The sequence below is a fragment of the Schistocerca gregaria genome, chromosome X (genome assembly GCF_023897955.1).
Source record: "Schistocerca gregaria isolate iqSchGreg1 chromosome X, iqSchGreg1.2, whole genome shotgun sequence".
NCBI classification, from domain to species: domain Eukaryota; kingdom Metazoa; phylum Arthropoda; class Insecta; order Orthoptera; family Acrididae; genus Schistocerca; species Schistocerca gregaria.
In genome coordinates, this window is record NC_064931.1 from 763,280,552 (window position 1) to 763,300,869 (window position 20,318).

The 20,318-nt window shown below is 38.6% G+C and overlaps 1 protein-coding gene across 2 annotated transcripts in view; it reads left to right on the forward strand.

Moving 5' to 3' along the window:
* The window catches only part of LOC126299312 (tyrosine-protein kinase transmembrane receptor Ror-like), a 111,371-nt gene that overhangs the window by 51,147 nt on the left and 39,906 nt on the right, over positions 1-20,318 (forward strand). For both annotated transcript variants that reach the window (XM_049991130.1, XM_049991131.1), the window contains 2 exons: positions 13,317-13,550; positions 13,632-13,774. In XM_049991130.1, the coding sequence (XP_049847087.1) occupies positions 13,317-13,550; positions 13,632-13,774 (377 nt within the window). The remainder of the gene's footprint in view (positions 1-13,316; positions 13,551-13,631; positions 13,775-20,318) is intronic.

The following is a 20,318-nucleotide window of genomic DNA, read 5'->3' on the forward strand; positions in this document are numbered from 1 at the left end:
TATTCACGAGCTCTTGTGATCTAAGGCATACTACCTGCTTAGTTGTCTTTCTCTGGGTCCAGAGTCATGTGAGTATCCCAGAGAATGAACTGGCCTGTTTGGTTAGAGAATCAATTGCTCATTCAATATTCACTGTGATCATCTCAAGGGTGGATTTGTGGGTCCAAACAACACTCAGAGATCGAACGACACATGGTGGTCTCCTGCACCCTGCTATCGAGGTGTCTATGGCTGCATGACGTGCCCCATTATGTTCCTACTGGAAGGAATATACCAACCTATATTGCTTCTACATCACATCCTTCTGGCTCTCCATGCTATGCATAGTAATCTGTATTTTTTGTCTCTAATATTGGTGAATGATGTATAGGCAGTTGAACTGGTTTTTCATTTTGTCTGAGAATGTAGTTTTTATTTTCAGGTATAATGTTTTAAGGTAATGTCTGATTTAAACTAGTTGGAATCTGGCTTTTAAGGTCCAAAGTTGAGTTATTGTCGTGTCTGGTACTGTCTGCAGGTGGGTGCAACAGTGCATTGCTTCCTGCAGTGGTGGAAAATCGCTTCAAAGCTTCAATCTCCAACAAAAACCAAGGAAAAAATCTCAAATTCGTGCAAAATATAGATCTCTGTAGTGTCTTCACAGTATGATAAATCTGTTCTTAATTTCAGTTATAGCCAGAGGTAGATTGCTTTTGTTGATACCAATGAAATTTTCCTGTTCATAAGCAACTTCAGACTTATCACACCATATATTAAAAACTATTGAGTCCATGACCATACCTTTTTTCCTTTGACTGTCAAAATAAATTGCTTGGCAATGAATTGTTTCAGTATTGTGTAATGCATTGCATTTGCTATGCACAAACTTACAGTGTCATTTTTATATAGTTGTGTCAATATTTAACTCATAACAAGTATGAAGGTTAATGCGCCTCTCCTACAAAAGTAACATAATTCTGAAATTCACTTACAATATTGATCTTATTAGTGTCTCTAATTTTGATGTATAAACAATTAAAGACACCTGTCAAATTTTGAATGAATCAAGACAATCATAATGCAATCAAATAATATTTGTTTTACTGATTTGACATAGAAACAGGTGTATTACATACTGCGAAACATTAGAAATGCACACGAAAAAAAATGAACAAAAATATTTGAAACTAGTAACCACTAAAAATATTACAATAGACCCCACTTTTGTGCTCCTGGAATTAACATTTTACCACTGTTTACAACATTTTTATTGCTCCCGTCAAATTTACTATGTCCACAATGTTAATTCGCACCCAATTTTGTGTCAACATATTTATAATTTTCCTGCGATGAAAAAATGTTAGTGGAAAAAAAAAACTGGCGTAAAATGACACTGGTATTACGTTGGCCATCAAATAGTGTTTACAAATATTATGTGATTAAGTTCCTTGCCACCAGGGTGCTCTCCTTAGTGGACTTAAACCAATAAATGTGTAAAAGTTGGAACAATTTGTGCCATATCTCCTGCCACTACCAAATGCTACCCTGCATGGTGGCTGATAGGGGTGACAAATTTTGTATGAATAAAGGTATCATGACCAATCACAACAATTTTCAAACTGTCTCTATAGCACATGTGCAGTTTTGCAATTGTTATAATCATCGTCACACCTCTGTTGAACCATATTTAGTGTGTTTTGTCTTATGGCCGCCTGTAGTGATAGTTGACACCTTCATTCAGTTTGTGCTGCCCAAATGTTTTTGGTTTAAACACAGCACAAATTTCTTATATTCTCATTCTGAGCAAAACGTGTTTTAGGGATTTATGCTCATTGTTAAGTGCAATATTTATGTATGTATTTTGTGTGATGTTACACAAAAAAACAATGTGAGTGATAGTTTGCGTGTGTGTGGTTTTCTACATAACTGAGGAAGCACAGTACCAGATAACTTCAAAAAGATGACTACAGTTTAAAAGACACAGAACAACACATAGGCAGACACCACACAAAATACTTACGTAAATATTTGTACTTGATAGCGAGAAAAAATTCTCAAAACTCGCTGTGCTAAGCATGAAAAAATATCTTAACTGATGCAGTGTTTCATTATTTACATAATGAATGACAGCTGCAGGCGTTCGAAAAACATCGATAATGACGAATGAAATTGAGTCAAATGTTTCTGCTTCCCAATTACGAGTTCCCATTATATCAGCAGTTTTTATTAGATAATAAACCATTGATCGATAGTAAACAAGTCCATGACATGAGTGTTTTGATGCCTATTATGTGCACATATGTAAAGTGTGAAAATGCAAGGTGTTATCTCATACATAACTTTCACAGCTTAAAACGTTATTTCCCACATTTTACACCATTTTTTTGAAGTTCATTGAAAAGTGTAAAAGAGGGGTTTCACTATATATGTAACTCTGATGGAAACCTTAATTAATAAGTTATAAAATGAAATATATTTCAAATGCAGTCTCAACTTGCTGTAGAGAGATGATGGCAGCTGACTGAACGGTGTCCCTTAGGCTCCCAACAGGAAAGAATTGATGTTTAAAATAAATTCACAAACACAAGATTTGGTGAAAATAAGACATTCATTAAACTACACTTTATACTAGTCAATGGGAAAACACCACTTAATTCAGAGTCAGAGTTAGTGGAACTATTGGTGTTGCTGCTTATAATGACAGATATAATCAAGTTTTGATACACTTTTGTAATACACCTTCATTGTTTCCTGCTTCTTGTATCACTCAATTCACATTTGTCACTATTTTGTGTCAGTCTTTTAGTGTTTTTATCAATTGCCTCCTTATGAAGGTGTTCTACTTCAGAAAAAATACTTTTTTTATTCTCTGTAGCTATGTCATTTAACCTTAGCCCAAATGAATTGAAGTGACAATGGTAGGGAGGCAATATAAGTGCTTTATGCCCCAAAATTATTTATTTATTTTTTCTGTTTCATCCACAAGGTAAACTTGATACTTGAGCTTGTGTTGCAACACAAGTTCTAATAATTCTGCACTTACCAAATTACTGTCAATCAGTTTGTTACATTTCTCAAAAAATGTCGTTTTCCTTCATTATCTCTGTGGGTACCGTATCTTGTACAACCAAATGATATGGAGTGTTATCTGTAGGTTTTGAAGCTGAGTCTTCAAAACATTTCAAAAAAGTACTGTGGTAGTCAGAGGTCTCATCTGAATAACAACAGACAATTAGAAATGAAATATTCTGAATTTCCAGCATGTGCTGCAATTATTCTCTTTGCTGTTCAGAGCTGCCATACTACTGCTGATGGTATTGTCTATCCAGCCTTTTCTTAAACTGGGCCCTACATGCACCCATGTTTCACCAAGCTAAACAATATCTTCAGAATTTTTCCCTAATGCTTCACTAACAAAATGCCAATGCCAGGCTGCAATATTTTGGGATTGCCTCAAGGAACACACGTCTTCACATGACTAACTGCCTAAAATCAAACTGTGTTCAACACATTTTTGGAGTGTCCTAGGAGTGGGCAGCCTTGATCTTACCCCTGTTTTGATTACATCAAAAGCTGAAAGTTGCCTGAATCTCTTACTGCAGTGGCTCACTGAAGAATGGCTGGCTGTGTTCTTTATGCAGTGCATTATGTGTCTCAGCACTGTGGGAGCCGATAGTGCCAGGCTCCCTTTGCAGGTGGGAGCAGTCCAGTCTGCTACCTATCAAATGACAACTAGTTTAAATCAGACTTTACTTTCAGTTCAGGGCGGGGGAGGGGTGGTTGGGGCTGGGGCGGGGGCGTGGGCGTCTCCTGTCATGTGCTGGGTCTGGACAACCTTTGATCTTATCTCCCCTGCCATTGTCATTCTTCTTTTACTATGTTATTGTTGCGTTTAGATGTGATTATCCCTTTTTCCAGCTGCATACTGTTTTTGTCTGCCCCCACTTGCCTGGTGATCCGATTATTACTCTTGTCTTATTTTACTGTTGTTGGTCTATCTGATGTTCATAATGTTTTTAGCCTTCTCACTTTTACTATTGCGAATCTCCTGGCTACAAGGTATTCTTTTATGTATAACTGTCTTAGCCCCTAATTAGGTTGACAGGGAGTAGGATGTGGGGAGGTTTCTCTCACCACAGATAAGACCTGGGGATACCCTCATCTGCTCTCTGACCTGCATATTGTCCCAGACCATATAATTTTACCTCTCTTCAAATTATTTATCAACTCTGGCCTCAGTGTTGCTTTCAGTGCTTTGATTTTACCACTCATACATAAAGAAAGGTAAAAAGACAAGAGCTAGTAGAAATCCTTGGGTAACAGAAGAAATATTGAATTTAATTGATATAAGGAGAAAATATAAAAATGCAGTAAATGCAGCGGGCAAACGTCTCAAAAATGAGATCGACAGGAAGTGCAAAATGGCTAAGCAGGGATGGCTAGAGGACAAATGTAAGGATGTAGAGGCTTATCTCACTAGGGGTAAGATAGATGCTGCCTACAGGAAAATTAAATGGACCTTTGGAGAAAAGAGAACTACTTGTATGATCATCAAGAGCTCAGATGGAAACCCAGTTCTGAGCAAAGAAGGGAAAGCAGAAAGGTGGAAGGAGTCTATAGAGGGTCTATACAAGGGTGATGTATTTGAGGACAATATTATTGAAATGGAAGAGGATGTAGATGAAGATGAAATGGGAGATATGATACTGCGTGAAGAGTGTGACAGAGCAGTGAAAGACTTGAGTTGATACAAGGCCCCCGGAGTAGACAACATTCCATTAGAACTACTGATGGCCTTGGGAAAGCCAGTCCTGACAAAACTCTACCAGCTGGTGAGCAAGATGTATGAGACAGGCGAAATACCCTCAGACTTCAAGAAGAATATAATAATTCCAATCCCAAAGAAAGTGGGTGCTGACAGATGTGAAAATTACCGAACTATCAGTTTAATAAGTCACAGCTGCAAAATACTAACGCGAATTCTTTACAGACGAATGGAAAAACTGGTAGATGCGAACCTCGGGGAGGATCAGTTTGGATTCCATAGAAATACTGGAACACATGAGGCAATACTGACCCTATGACTTATCTTAGAAGCTAGGTTAAGGAAAGGCAAACCTACATTTCTAGCATTTGTAGGCTTAGAGAAAGCTTTTGACAATGTTGACTGGAATACTCTCTTTCAGATTCTGAAGGTGGCAGGGGTAAAATACAGGGAATGAAAGGCTATTTACAATTTGTACTGAAACTAGATGGCAGTTATAAGAGTCAAGGGGCATGAAAGGGAAGCAGTGGTTGGGAAGGGAGTGAGACAGGGTTGTAGCCTCTCCTCGATGTTATTCAACCTGTATATGGAGCAAGCAGTGAAGGAAACAATAGAAAACTTTGGAGTAGGATATAAAATCCATGGAGAAGAAATAAAAACCTTGAGGTTTGCCGATGACATTGTAATTCTGTCAGAGACAGCAAAGAACTTGGAAGAGCAGTTGAACGGAATAGACAGTGTCTTGAAAGGAGGATATAAGATGAACATCAACAAAAGCAAAATGAGGATAATAGAATGTAGTCGAATTAAGTCGGGAGATGCTAAGGGTATTAGATTAGGAAATGAGACACTTAAAGTAGTAAAGGAGTTTTGCTATTTGGGGAGCAAAATAACTGACGATGGTCGAAGTAGAGAGGATATAAAATGTAGACTGGCAATGGCAAGGAAAGCGTTTCTGAAGAAGAGAAATTTGTTAACATTGAGTATAGATGTAAGTGTCAGGAAGTCATTTCTGGAAGTGTTTGTATGGAAGTGAAATATGGACGATAAATAGTTTGGACAAGAAGAGAATAGAAGTTTTCGAAATGTGGTGCTACAGAAGAATGCTGAAGATTAGATGGGTAGATCACATAACTAATGTGGAGGTATTGAATAGGATTGGGGAGAAGAGAAGTTTGTGACACAACTTGACTAGAAGAAGGGATCGATTGGTAGGACATGTTCTGAGGCATCAAGGGATCACCAATTTAGCATTGGAGGGCAGCGTGGAGGGTAAAAATCATAGAGGGAGACCAAGAGATGAATACACCAAGCAGATTCAGAAGGATGTAGGTTGCAGCAAGTACTGGGAGATGAAGAAGCTTGCACAGGATAGAGTAGCATGGAGAGCTGCATCAAACCAGTCTCGGGACTGAAGATCACAACAACAACATACTTCCATAATTCAATGAAATTTCTATATGACATGAATGATTCCAGATGAACCACCACTTGACTGAGGGACTGATGACCTCGTTGTCTAGTCCCTTAAACCCCCAGCAACCTACGAACTGTGCCTACTGTTTCCTTACATTTTGAAGCTGTATGCCAGATGCCCCCCCCCCCCCCCCCCCCCCGCTCTCTCTCTCTCTCTCTCTCTCTCTCTCTCTCTCACACACACACACACACACACACACACACACACACACACACACACACCATAGTCACCTCTGCCCCCACGAGTTGTTGCAAGGTCTCTGAATGTTTTCATTCTGGCATGCAATGTATGTACATCACATGCTTTATGTGTCACTGTGACATAAATCTTTTTTGTGGCTTTTAAAGTGCATTTAACTAATAAATATCAGTGTATTATGAAGAGTGCAGCCACAGCTATGTATGTGGTAACATAATTTCACGGGCCTTGCGTATTATACAGTATGAATGACAGAACAAAAAGAGATCTTCTGAAGCTATAGATTGTGTTGTGCTCCAGTGTATTTTGTGATGTTAGCAAAGTATGTTATCTTGACCAAAATTTTACACCACAGTAATTATACAAGCTTGCTCACTCCATTGGCGTGTTTGGGACATGACAGTCCCACTTTGTTGTATTTATCTATCTCCAGTTCTGCCAGTGATGCACTGCTTCCTTCATCCAGTGATACCCATCACTCTGCAGTGGTTGTCATCTACTTCTTGGCCATCCAGGTGACCATCAGCCTTCCATCTTTGTCATATGTCTGACAGGCTGTTGTGTCAGGGACCAGTCTGACAACATGACGTGCCAATTGCAAACATCTTGCTGTGATGCTGTTCACTACCAAGGATTGGTTGGCTAACTCAGCTACCCATATTTGTGTTGCTTGGCCAAATGTCGGCTTAGAAATTTTGTGTATTTATTATTGTTCAAGACTGGGTGTTATTGCTCTTCTCTTTTGGTCATGCTCTGTTTTTCCATGTAATTCAGCAGTACTGGCATGATGGTTGTTTGTAGAGTTTCAGCTTGGTTTTCCGAGTAAGGAATTTGGAGGATAGAAATTTTTGGAAGTAAGAGTAAACTTTGTTTGCATTTCTCCAACTAATTGGTTTTAGACTTGTCTTCTATTGCAGTCATTTATATTTACACCAAGGTATTTAAAGTTAAGAGTGCTCTTGAAAGTACGGTTTTCTATATGAAGATCATAATATTGTTATGTAGTCATGTTTTCCCTTTGTATGACCATGTTTCTGTTTCTTCTTCATTAATTTTTGAATCTGTTTTCAAGTCAGTTTCATTTACTTCCTTGAGCATCATTTCAGATCCACCACTGTTATTTCGTACTAGAACTATTTCATCTGCATAGACCAGTATATTTGGTTGGTTATCTGTGATGTTTCCACTTGTTGCTTATTTGGTTCAACTACATTTTTCATGACGAGGTTGAAGATATGTGGAGATAGCACATCTTGTTCCAGTCCGGAGTTGCTCTCAAAGTAGGCCTTATGCAAGTCAGTGAACAGTTAATGGATATTTTGGTTGTGTTCCCATAAATTTGCAGTGGGCTTGTTGCAGAATATGCTGTCTCTTCTTGCTCAGTTTTTTCCAAAAAAACATTCTGGTAGTTCCCTATTATGTTCTTGGTATAGGTTGTGAGTCTTTGTAATATTAAATGTGACAGTAATTTGTATGCTGTTATTAGGGAAATTCCTGTGTAATTCCTATAGTTTCATTTATTTCCTTTTTTATGTATAGGGGCAATGATGTATTCCTTCCATTCATCTCAGCAATTTCATTCGTATTCTGTTAATTTCACTTGTTTTGCAGGTAAATTTTTTCAAATGTTTGGTTGCCTTTCCATACATTGGGTCATTTACAAGAGATTCAGTTGTTTGGAGGGTCAGCTTTCACCAATTTGTTTTCCTGTTCAGGGCAGTTCAATTAGTCATCAAACTAATTTTTCTGAGCTTATACACTCCTGGAAATGGAAAAAAGAACACATTGACACCGGGTGGACGTACCGCCGAATTGCTCAACACGTAGGGCATGAGGTCTCCACAGTACATCGATGTTGTCGCCAGTGGTTGGCGGAAGGTGCACGTGCCCGTCAACCTGGGACCGGACCGCTGCGACGCACGGATGCACGCCAAGACCGTAGGATCCTACGCAGTGCCGTAGGGGACCGCACCGCCAATTCCCAGCAAATTAGGGACACTGTTGCTTCTGGGGTATCGGCGAGGACCATTTGCAACAGTCTCGATGAAGCTGGGCTACGGTCCCGCACACCGTTAGGCCGTCTTCCGCTCACGCCCCAACATCGTGCAGCCCGCCTCCAGTGGTGTCGCGACAGGCGTGAATGGAGGGATGAATGGAGACGTGTCGTCTTCAGCGATGAGAGTCACTTCTGCCTTGGTGCCAATGATGGTCGTATGTGTGTTTGGCGCCGTGCAGGTGAGCGCCACAATCAGGACTGCATTCGACCGAGGCACACAGGGCCAACACCCGGCATCATGGTGTGGGGAGTGATCTCCTACACTGGCCGTACACATCTGGTGATCGTCAAGGGGACATTGAATAGTGCATGGTACATCCAAACCGTCATCAAACCCATCGTTCCACCACTCCTAGACCGGCAAGGGAACTTGCTGTTCCAACAGGACAATGCACGTCCGCATGTATCCCGAGCCACCCAAAGTGCTCTAGAAGGTGTAAGTCAACTACCCTGGCCAGCAAGATCTCCGGATCTGTCCCCCATTGAGCATGTTTGGGACTGGATGAAGCGTCGTCTCACGCGGTCTGCACGTCCAGCACGAACGCTGGTCCAACTGAGGCGCCAGGTGGAAATGGCATGGCAAGCCGTTCCACAGGAGTACATCCAGCATCTCTACGATCGTCTCCATGGGAGAATAGCAGCCTGCATTGCTGCGAAAGGTGGATATACGCTGTACTAGTGCCGACATTGTGCATGCTCTGTTGCCTGTGTCTATGTGCCTGTGGTTCTGTCAGTGTGATCATGTGATGTATCTGACCCCAGGAATGTGTCAATAAAGTTTCCCCTTCCTGGGACAATGAATTCACGGTGTTCTTATTTCAATTTCCAAGAGTGTATATCCTCTGATCCAGCACTCAATGTTAGTATTATTGTCATGAACTGCTGTCCACAGTTTATATTCCTTCCTGATGTCATTTACAGTGCAGTGTACTCTGCAGATATTGTTTCCTTTCTGGTCATTCTCAATACTGTTTACAGTGTGCTCCAGGTACAGCATTTTTGTGTTTCCAGAATCTTACTTGCTCTTTTCTGTCTCCCTGTAGTCCAGTTCTCATTCTATTTACCCCTCGTTATGTAGCCATGCCTTCCTGACTGTGACATTAGTTTTTACTGCTGGGTTGCATATATCGTTGAACCATTTCTTCCTCTTTCATTCTACTTTTGGTAATGCGTTTTTGACTGACATTTGAATCAATTTCTTGAAGTCTATCCAAAGTCCAATTATGTATTTAGTTTCACTTTTATTCACTTTTTCTATTGTTTTATCAGATACTGTAAATCTTTTGCTCACTTCCATTTATGACAGAGATTGGATTATATTAGATTCATTTTTTGTTCCCTAGACCCAAAAGTTTCAGAATCGTCCTTCAGTGATTGAACTTAATACTGCACTGCAAATCCTTAGTGTTTTCGGTGATTTGTTTTTAGTTTTTCTTCCATAGATGCAAGCACCAAGTTACGGTCTGAGATTTTGTTGGCTCCTTGATACATATTTGTATTGCTAATGGCATTTTATGCTTATTTTAGATTAATATGTGGTTTATTTGGTTTGTTGCCATTCCATCTACCGAATACCATGTTTCTTAGTTGTGCTTTAATAGCCATGCTTTCTGATTCAGTGTACGAGATAATTCTGAGTCCATTTTTATTGGTTTTCTTGTGCATGCTATAATGGCATATTGTCAGTAGCAAGTGTTTCTCTTTTGCTACCTTGGTGTCAATGATCATGTGATTTTGATGTTGTGTTGTAGTAAGCTGTCATGCACATTCTATAGTGGTTCATAGTAACTGTATTTTATAGCATCGTCTTTGTTGCCTGTAGATGCATGAACATTGTTAATAGAGACCATCAGTCTTTCATTCATGTGGAGCGTATTCTTTCATTTATTTCCCTGATCACCGTTTTAACCATCCAAGGTTCTGTGTGTAATCTCGAGGTAGTCTTATTTCTTAGATTGCAGCAATGTTTACATTGTACTTCTCAAATTCATCTTGTATTCTTCACATATGCCCAAGTTTCCACAGACTCTCTGCACCCCACATACTGATTCCGAAGTATATTTTTCATTTACCATGTTGTCATAGAGGGTTGTTTCATAAATCATCCTGATACATGAACAAAAGATTTGTAACAATTTGTTTCTGTTTGAGAGGGTTATTAGCCCTAAGCACAACCCCCAGCTGTGGGGCCCAGGTACTATTTTGTCAGGGTTACCATACCTTAGATGAGAAAAAATGAAAAAGAAGTAATTAAAGATAGCAGGGGACTGAGAGTTACTTATTTCACCCTTTGGAATTTTTACAAAATTCAACCCCAAGTGAAGAGTTCTTCAATGAAGATTGCCCTCAGACAACTTTGCTACAGTGCACAAAATTGTTTAATTTTACAGGCCAATGATGGAAGAACTTTTTTGCTGAAAATACCTTATTCTTGTGTTTTTTAGAGTGGTAAATCCAAATATGATACTTAAACTGTATCACCCACCATTTCTTCACATTTTACAGTTAAATTTATTAAATTAAGCGATTTTTATTAAAGAATTTAAGTTTTTATATAGTTAAAATAATGTAAAAAGCTGGTGTAACGAACCTAACCTTACTTTCCCCTTTCCTGTGCATGTGCTCAGTACAATGTGTAATTGTGGTTGTAAAAACTCTGCTGACAGTTTTTGTTATATTTGTGGTGAATTTGTGATTAACAAACACCAAAGAAACATTACAGACTTTGTGAAAAAGGCTTATTTATCATACTTTGTATCTAAACTCGGTGATCAAGATAAATGTTGGGTGCCGCATAAGGTATGTTATGTGTATGTTGAAGATCTGAGAAAATTGTCCAAAAAGGAGGAAAAAGCCTTTGGATTTGCTGTTGCTATGATATAGAGGGAGCCAAGAAATCATTCTGACGATTGCTACTTTTACAGTGTTGATATTACTGGTCATAATTTGAAAAACAAGAAGGTAATAAGCTACACTAATCTTCCGACCGCTATCCAACCAGTAGGGCATGGTGTAGATTTGCCAATTCCTGAAACAGCAGACAATTTAAATTCTATTCCAACAGAAATATTTTCTGATGTACAATGTGATTTAGATGAACCAGATGATGAATTCCATTGCAATACAGAAAGTCTAGAGCCCAAATTGTTTACTCAGGCTGAGCTTAACGATTTGGTTAGGGATCTGGGCTTAACAAAAGAAAAAGTTGTATTGCTTGGCTCTAGATTAAAAGAAAAGAACTTATTGGCAATTAGAACCAGCATATACATGTACAGAAAGAGAGAGCAGCAATTTTCCAAATTTTTTCAACCAGAAGGTGATTTAGTGTGCTGCTCAGACATTCCTGGTCTGATGAATGAGTTTGCCACTGGATACAAAAAGGAAAACTGGAGGCTGTTTATTCATTCATTCAAAACTAGTTTAAAGGCTGTTTTATTACACAGTGGTAACATATGCATCTATACCTGCTGGACATTCTTTACATATGAAAGAAAGCTATGAAAACCTAGAAATAGTGCTAAATAAAATAGGCTATTCTGCTTGTGGTTGGATGATATGTGGCGATCTAAAAGTAACATGCGTGCTCCTTGCTCAGTGAGGTGGGTTTACCAAATTTCCATGTTTCTTGTGCGAAACAGACAGTAGGGCTAGGGAACTGGTCTGTGAGGGAGTCTTTAAAACTTGGTGAGAAGAACATTCTACACAAAAACCTTGTACATCCAAAAAACATACTCTTACCACCTCTACATATAAAGTTAGGACTAATGAAACAGTTTGTAAAGGCTTTTGCCTAAAGATGGACCATGTTTGAAGTATCTCTGCCAAATGTTTCCACATCTTTCAAAAGCTAAAGTAAAAGAAGGCGTCTTTGTCAGATCTGACATTAGAAAATTGATGTTTGATTTTGAATCCACAATGACCTTAAATGAGAAAGAAGCATGGGTATCATTCAAGGAAGTCGTTACAAAGTTCCTAGGATGTGAAAAAGACCCAGAATTTGTTTCTATTATAGTTCCAATGTTAAATAAGTTTAAAACTTCAGGATGTTTAATGAGTCTGAAAGTTCACTTTTTGAACAGTCACCTTGATTACTTCCTGGACAATATGGGAGATGTTAGTGAGGAACAAGGGGTGTGTTTTCACCACGACATTAAAGTTATGGAAAAATGCTGCCAATGCCACTGGAACACCAACAAGATGGAGGACTACTGTTGATCACTTCACCGAGAAGTTCAGCAAGTGACTCATCAAAGAAAAAGCTACACAAGAAGCTTCAAAGAAAAAAGAAAATACAAACCAATTCCAGCTGACAAGTGAAACCTCTATTAACACACATCATTATTTTAAGTACATTAATGTAAATACAAACCGTGCTTATGTTGTAACAAAGCATTTCATTTATTTCCCAATTTACCTTATAGTATAAGATTTTTATACTATATAAAAAAACCATATTGCTTGAGAACTATGGGTGATACAAAAAAAAAAACAACTAAAGCTAGATTTGGATTCAGCCCCAAAAAATCTGTAAAGATCAGCTATCAAGGTAAAAAAAGTTTAAAAATTTTTTTTTTTCGGCGGTCTGTGTTATTTGTCTCTCTTCAAATTTCCCGTCATTTTGTGATATACGTTCTTCTGTTGACTGGGTTATTAGTCGTTTTCATTTTTGCATTGTTTAAAGAAACAAAATTATCATCTCCAAAGTGTAAACTGTAGCTCAGATAAGTATAGATTAATGTTTTGTTATTAAAACTTTGAAAGAATTCTTTAAACTTGTGATTTCATTAGCTTTTCATGTGAATTGAGTGCTGATGCATATTTCGTTAATTTTCAATTTTTAGGTGAAACCTGCTATTGGGGTCGTGGCGAGTCATATCGAGGAATAGCGGAGACCACCTCTATAGGTCGTTGCTCATTGTGGAGTCATCAGTTCAGTTATAAATCTTCTGATCATCCAGAAATAGGTGGTGGACACAATTATTGCAGAAATCCTGGTGGGGTGGAACCCAAACCTTGGTGCTTCATTGTTAATGATGAACAGTTTAGAAAAGAGCCATGTGATATTCCTCAATGCGGTATGCTGCTTCTCTTTACTGTTATGAGAAATTACCAAACTTTTTTGAAACTGTTGTTTAATTCATTGATTTTTCTTGCAGTGCAAAGCTTGTGGCTATACATAACCATAGCTTCAGTTGCATTTGTCATCATCATCATAGCATTTTTGCTGTATTGTTTCTGTCTCCGTCAGTCGCCAAGATCCAATACAAATCAAAATTTCAATGAACAGCAAGGTATTAAGGTAAATATGTTTTATATAATTAATGTATTTTTGTGTGTGAATGCATTATTAAACACATTTATGAGAGCAAAATAGATAAATTATGGTTTTCAGTGCTGTTTAACAAATTATCAAAGACTTTCTTTCTCTAGCAGTAGTTGTAGGAATTTTGTTTAGTAGTAGTGGTAGTAGTAGTAGTAGTAGTAGTAGTAGTCCACAGATAAACTGAAACAAAGGAATTGTAACTGCACATTGTACATTTTCCCTGCCTTTGTTGATTTGTGACATGCTAACTGTAGTGTTAAGTATTACACCCTGTAGTAAAACATTGTTTGCCAACATGCTGAGAGGTCAGTCTAACAGTATATGTTCACAGTGATAAACTGTGCGTTATGATAGTCAAGGGTTTTGCCCCTTGCATATGCTGTTGCTGTATGGTACTGAATACTTAGTACCTGCAACTACTTAACCTGTAATTTAAAATAATTGAAATTTAGGCTTGTGGCTGAATTGACTTCAGGTGATAAACAATGAGTCAATCTACAGTACAATAAATTATTCAGTCTAAACAAAACAGTGAACTACTGCTAGTGAGTAATTAATTGTGGGGCCATTGGATATTAATTGAAATTTTGACTGCATGTTTTAAGTCCAAAGTAGCATCACACAATCCAGATTCAAAGTTCAGAACATAACAGACCTTTTTTTTTTTTTTAATTCTTCCAGTCCTAAGCACTAACTCAAAATTTTATGAACTATATAACTCTCTCTTTGTGAAAGTGTGTAAATCTGTTCAACAATGGTTGGCTAACACTTAAGGTTTAACTGCTGCTCTGACTGACACAGCATTTTCATTGAAAGCTACCAATACCATTCTCACCATATGCCATGGCCACTTACCCTTGCACCTCACCAGTAAGTACATTCTGTTTCATCATTCAAACTATACAAGCTACATTTAATGGAAACACATCAAAATAAATATGCTGATGTGCCATTCAATACAGTAGCAATAACATAAGTCTTATCATAACAGGTATTCTACTGGCTGTTTAAATTAACAATAGATTGACATACAATATTATATTCTGAAAAGATTTTGAATTACCCTGTATGAATTTTCTGATTCACACTGTTTGCCTGTAATTAAGATAATTAGCATGAAGTTCCCAAAGCTGGTAATTACGTGAAAAACATATAAGTATATATACCTAAAGCTGTATTAATATTAACGTTATTGGATAGATAAAAAATATCTACTCACCAAGCACTGGCAGGAGAACACACATATAAAAGGTATTAAAGTTTGTAAGCTTTCAGAACCAGTGGCTTTTTCATCTGGCAGGAGGTTTGAAGGGGAAGGAAAGGGAGTGAAGGAAAAGGACTGATGAGGTTTGGGAAAAGGGATGGAGTTCAGAAAAGTCACCCAGAACCCCAGGTCACCCCTCTTCATTCACCTCAAACCGTCTGCCAGAAGAAAGTACACCTGGACCCGAAAGCTTGCAAACTGTAATACCTTTATACGTGTGGTCTCTTGCCGTTGCTTGGTGAGCAGATTTTTTTATCTATCAAATTACATGATATTTTCAAAAATTAATTATTTTTGATGCTATATTAGCCTGTGTGGTCATCATGCCTTATTATGTAGCCCTCTTGTAAGTCTTTGTTGTCATCTATCTCATTAAAAGTGTCACCTGTTTTCTACCTTATGTGCTAGTGCATTCGTTTATTTATCTGTACCACCTGCATTAACAAACACTTCGCCCCTAACCCTTATTATTAAGGTGTACTAATCCTATCACATCCATGTTGTTATTTGTCTTTGGAGCCTGTCTTTAATTAGCTAAGAATTAATGGCTTAGTTCATTGGGAGTATATTATGTCTGATTACTAATTAAGACATTATAGTACAGTCTTAAAGTGTTTATTGATGGTTCTGGCAACAGTTGCAGTTACTTATTAGGTGACTAGTTTTGAACCCTTACAGGTTCATTTTCAAGCCAGACCCACTAAGGTTTTATTGACAATGCCTGATATTAATGCCTGATTCAGGAGGAATGTCACACAATTTGTGAGGTGATACTTTGTGTGAAAATAAAGTGAAAAAGTCGTGTGAACATATGTCCAATTTTCAGTTGTTACGGAACCGGAGTGGGTGGATGACTACACACATCCATGAGAGGATATGAAGACAAGTGTGAAAATTACATACCAAAATGCTGTGTAGTTTCTGTGGTGAACTGAATAATGGTGGGTCAGATGACTGTTCCATCCTACAAGAGGTATGGGGATTCTCTGGCAGGTGGCAGTACTTTGACAACATACTGTAGAAACAGCTGCAAGCACACCCAGTGTGCAGTCGTGGATTGGGTCAGTAAGCAATCATGAGGTCATGTGCATGTCGTGCTTGAGTGGTGCTTAATTAAGTCAGTTGTGTCTGTGAATGCCAACATGCTGCATGTGTTCACCCATGCAGACTATGCAGACATGTTGTTTGTGTGTGGGTACTGTAATGACAGTGCCTGTGCAGCTTTGGAAAAATATCAGAGATATTTCCCTAATCGATGAACCCCCTGTGTCAGGGTATTTCCCAGGGTTTTTCAAATATTATTTGAATCTGGAATACTACCCAGTTTATGCGTAATGTCAACCTGTGAGGCCATCCAGTCAATTGAGGAAAAGGATGACATTGCAATGTACAATGGAGTCCCAACACCAGTACATGTCACATTAGCCATCAGCTTGATATCCCACAAATGTGAGGCTGGTGCAAGGGGTTGTATTCATTCCACATGCAGCGCGTGCAACATTTGCATCCAGGTGACTCAGTAAGCAGACAACAAGTGTGTGAATGGTCGGCTGTACACAGTCACTTTATTTACATTTAGTTCAGTAAACCCCCCACCATCAATCAATCAATCAATCAATCAAACTAACTTTGTTTATAGGTGAGGCTACATTTACATGCAATACTATCATGAGCACCCACAATTCTCATACATGGCCAATGGATAACCCACATTACACTAGGTAAACATGATTTCAAGTTAGATTCTCAGTGAGCATCTGGTGTGGTATGGTTGATGACATGGTAATAGGATCTGTGTTTGTGCCAAATCACATGACAGCTAATAGAAGCCCCCCTTGCATTTTTGGAAGTTGTGACTTTAAAGCAGCAATGCAAAATGTACCTGCAACATGATGGATCATAAATTCACTGTAGCAGACATGATCCCAGTCTCTGAATAACACAGTTCCTCAACTGTGAATTGGCTGTAGCGGACCCATTAACTGTACAGCCAGATCACCTGACCTAACTCCATTTGACTTCTGTATATGAGGCTAGTTAAAGGGGGATGTGTACGCTATGAAGGTGCATACACATGAAAACTTGTCGCTCACATCACTGATGGTGTTGCCTGCATTGAAGCCTCCCAAGATGATGTTCAATAGCAACATAACATACCCTCCAGTACATTGATAAGTGCATTGAGATGGGTGGTGGACTTTTTGAACACCTTTTGTAGGATAGATCAGTCATCTGTCTCACCATTATTCTGTCCACCTACACAGCATTTTGGTAATTAATATTCACACTTGTCTTCATTATCATGTGTGGATGTGTCTAATGCTCACCCTGCACCAGTCCCATAGTGATCGAAAATCAGACCTATGTTCATAGGGTGTTTTAGGTTTGATTCGCATGTAGAATCACCTCTTAAACTATGTGACATTGCTCCTGATTCACCCAGTATATGTGTCTTTCTTGGAAGTTACAAATTTTCTAGTAAATCAACTCTTTGTGAATTTTAAAACAAGAATAGCTCCTAAAGTTTGTATTGGCCTGATAAGTATGATTATATTGGCTGCCAAGGGAAATTTGTAATTAGACTGATGATTTCTTGGTAAGGGGGACATAGCACATTATCTTGAATCGAGAGTATTTGGCAGATGTAGACATAACTATGTAAGTGTCCCAAGGAAATGTCTTTGGACCCTTGCGTTTCATCTTGTATATTAATGACCTTGCAGACAGTCTTAAAAGTAACCTCAGAATTTTCACAGAAGTACTGTCTGAAAAAGCTGTGTGAATATTTAATAAGCTCTTAAAAACACTTCAAAGTGGACGAAAGGTTGGTAATTTGCTTTAAATCTTCATAAATGTAAAATTGTGCACATCACAAAATGGAAAAAAAGTGAAATCCTATGAATACAGTATCAGGGAGTCACAGCTGGAATTGATGAACTTGTACAAATACTTCGGTGTGACACTTCATAGGGATATAGAATGGAATGATCACATTGTCCCAGTTGTAGGTAAAGCAGGTGGCAGACTTAAGTTCTTTGATAGAGTACTACGGTAACGCAATCAATCCACAAAGGAGATCACTCACAAATAACTCGTGTGACCCATCTTAGAATATTGTCCAAGTTTGTGGGACCCACAGCAAGTAGAACTAACAGGGGATGTTGAATGTATGCAGAGAAGGGCAGCACGAATGGTCACAGGTTTTTTGACCCTTAGGAGTGTCACAGAGATGATGAATCTGAGCTGGCAGACATTTGAAGATAATTGCAAACTATTCAGAGAGAGCCTAATTACAAAGTTTCAAGAACCAGCTGAAAATACGAATCTGGGAAGACAATACAACACCCAATATATGATTCCTATAAGTACTGTTAGGGAAAGATTAGGTTAGTTACTGTACACCTTCCCCATGTGAATGGCACTCGAAGAAGCCCCAACAACTGACACAATGGGGAGTATCCTCTACCATGCACTTACCAGTGATTGTCATGCTCGACATGGTGCGTCACATCACAAGTTGGTCAGTGCCCAGTTTTACCCAAATTACCATAACTGGAATAACCTTGTTCGGTAATATCACTTACACATTGAGTTTCAGACGCGCTCTTAACACAGTTGTTGCTAAACTCTGTTATACTTTAAATGTTCTCTCTCTCCCCCTCTCTCTCTCTCTCCCTCCTCCCCTCCCCCTCCCTGTGTGTGTGTGTTTTTCTCTTTTTCTTTTTTGCATAAGTTATACAATAAAATTAAAAATAGGTAGGCTAGAAGGAAATTCTGTGTGGTTTAAAAATTTAGTCTGTTAAAGTACTATGTTACAGTACTATTTTAAACAATGGAACAAGAAGTTAATCAGACCTTCCCCCCCCCCCCCCCCTTACCCAAGAGGCATTTGCCTCAAGTCACCATCTGACCATGATCTTCCGATAATAAGGATGATATCTTGAACAAAACAATGATACAGGTGTCAAGATGGGCTTTCCATAAATTATGTAATGCTGGGTTTGTTCCTTTGAGATAACTATGGCTAATTTCTTTCCTTGACCTCGTCCAATCTTGTCATATGACCTGCCTCTAATGACTTTACATTCCTTCCTTTTCTCTTCCTAGGGGCAGCCGATTCACTGTCAGCATTTTGTGGAACACTTATGCTTATCAAATTGGATGTGAAACATGTCCATTTTATTTGTGTAAAACTATATTTGTATCGTAAGTCATACATGTGTGTAGGGAAAGGACTAACAGCTACACTTGTTTGACATATATAAGCGAACATAAAAGCAATAAGTCATTAAAACTGGACTGTTACAAAATTACGTGGAAAGATATTTAAAACGATCATACTATTTTATTGTGGAAAGCTGAAAAGTAAAATTGTTAATGCATAATATTGTAATGAAGAAACAGTATTAGTCATTTAACCAGTCTGGGGGATGACAGAAGATTGAGCATTGGATTGAAACAATATAAGCTCCAAGGGAGCTGGGGTCTGGTAATCACCACCAGGCCCACTTTGCTGTAAACTCTAACCATGCTCATGGAACACTGCACGTTTAAGAGAGCAAGGGTTGTGTCATCTGTATGGGTAGAGCACCTCCACCCCTCTGTGTGTGTGTGTGTGTGTGTGTGTGTGTGTGTGTGTGTGTGTGTGTGTGTGTAGGAGGGGGGAAGGGGGACAGTGTGCTTCATACTGACAGTGAGTATGGTCAGTGTCAGCAGAAAACAGTCAGTAGTGGGGCATCAGCTGCAATCCAGTTATATAAAGTTTTTCTGTAGAGGTATGAGGTCTGTTCAAAAAAATTCCGGAACTTTGTCCACAAAATTTTTCTACACTTACCTTCTACTTACTGTGCATGGCCTCCTTCAAAATACTCTCCTCCACAATTGATACCTCTCCCAATGCTGTTTCCACTTCTGGAAAGAGGCATCTGTGCCTGCAGCTGCAGTTGCAGTGACATTTTTAAAATATTAGACATAGTTCCATTAAACAGCATGCAAAAAAGGAATTGAAGCTTAGTGCACTAATCTACAAAGCTAACAAGACCAATAGTAGGTTCCCAGCTACAGTCGCACACCCTTCCTAGTAAAAAGGAAGTTCATTAACAAAGGAATTATGGTTCAAAATATTGAAAAGTCAACCTTTATTGACTCCTGAGGCATTGGGTTCCACCATTGCATTTGAAGTATGCCCAAATAAACTTTAAAAGCACTTATAAGTGGATGATCCTCCATGCCCCAAAGTTCTCTTGCAACTGTTCA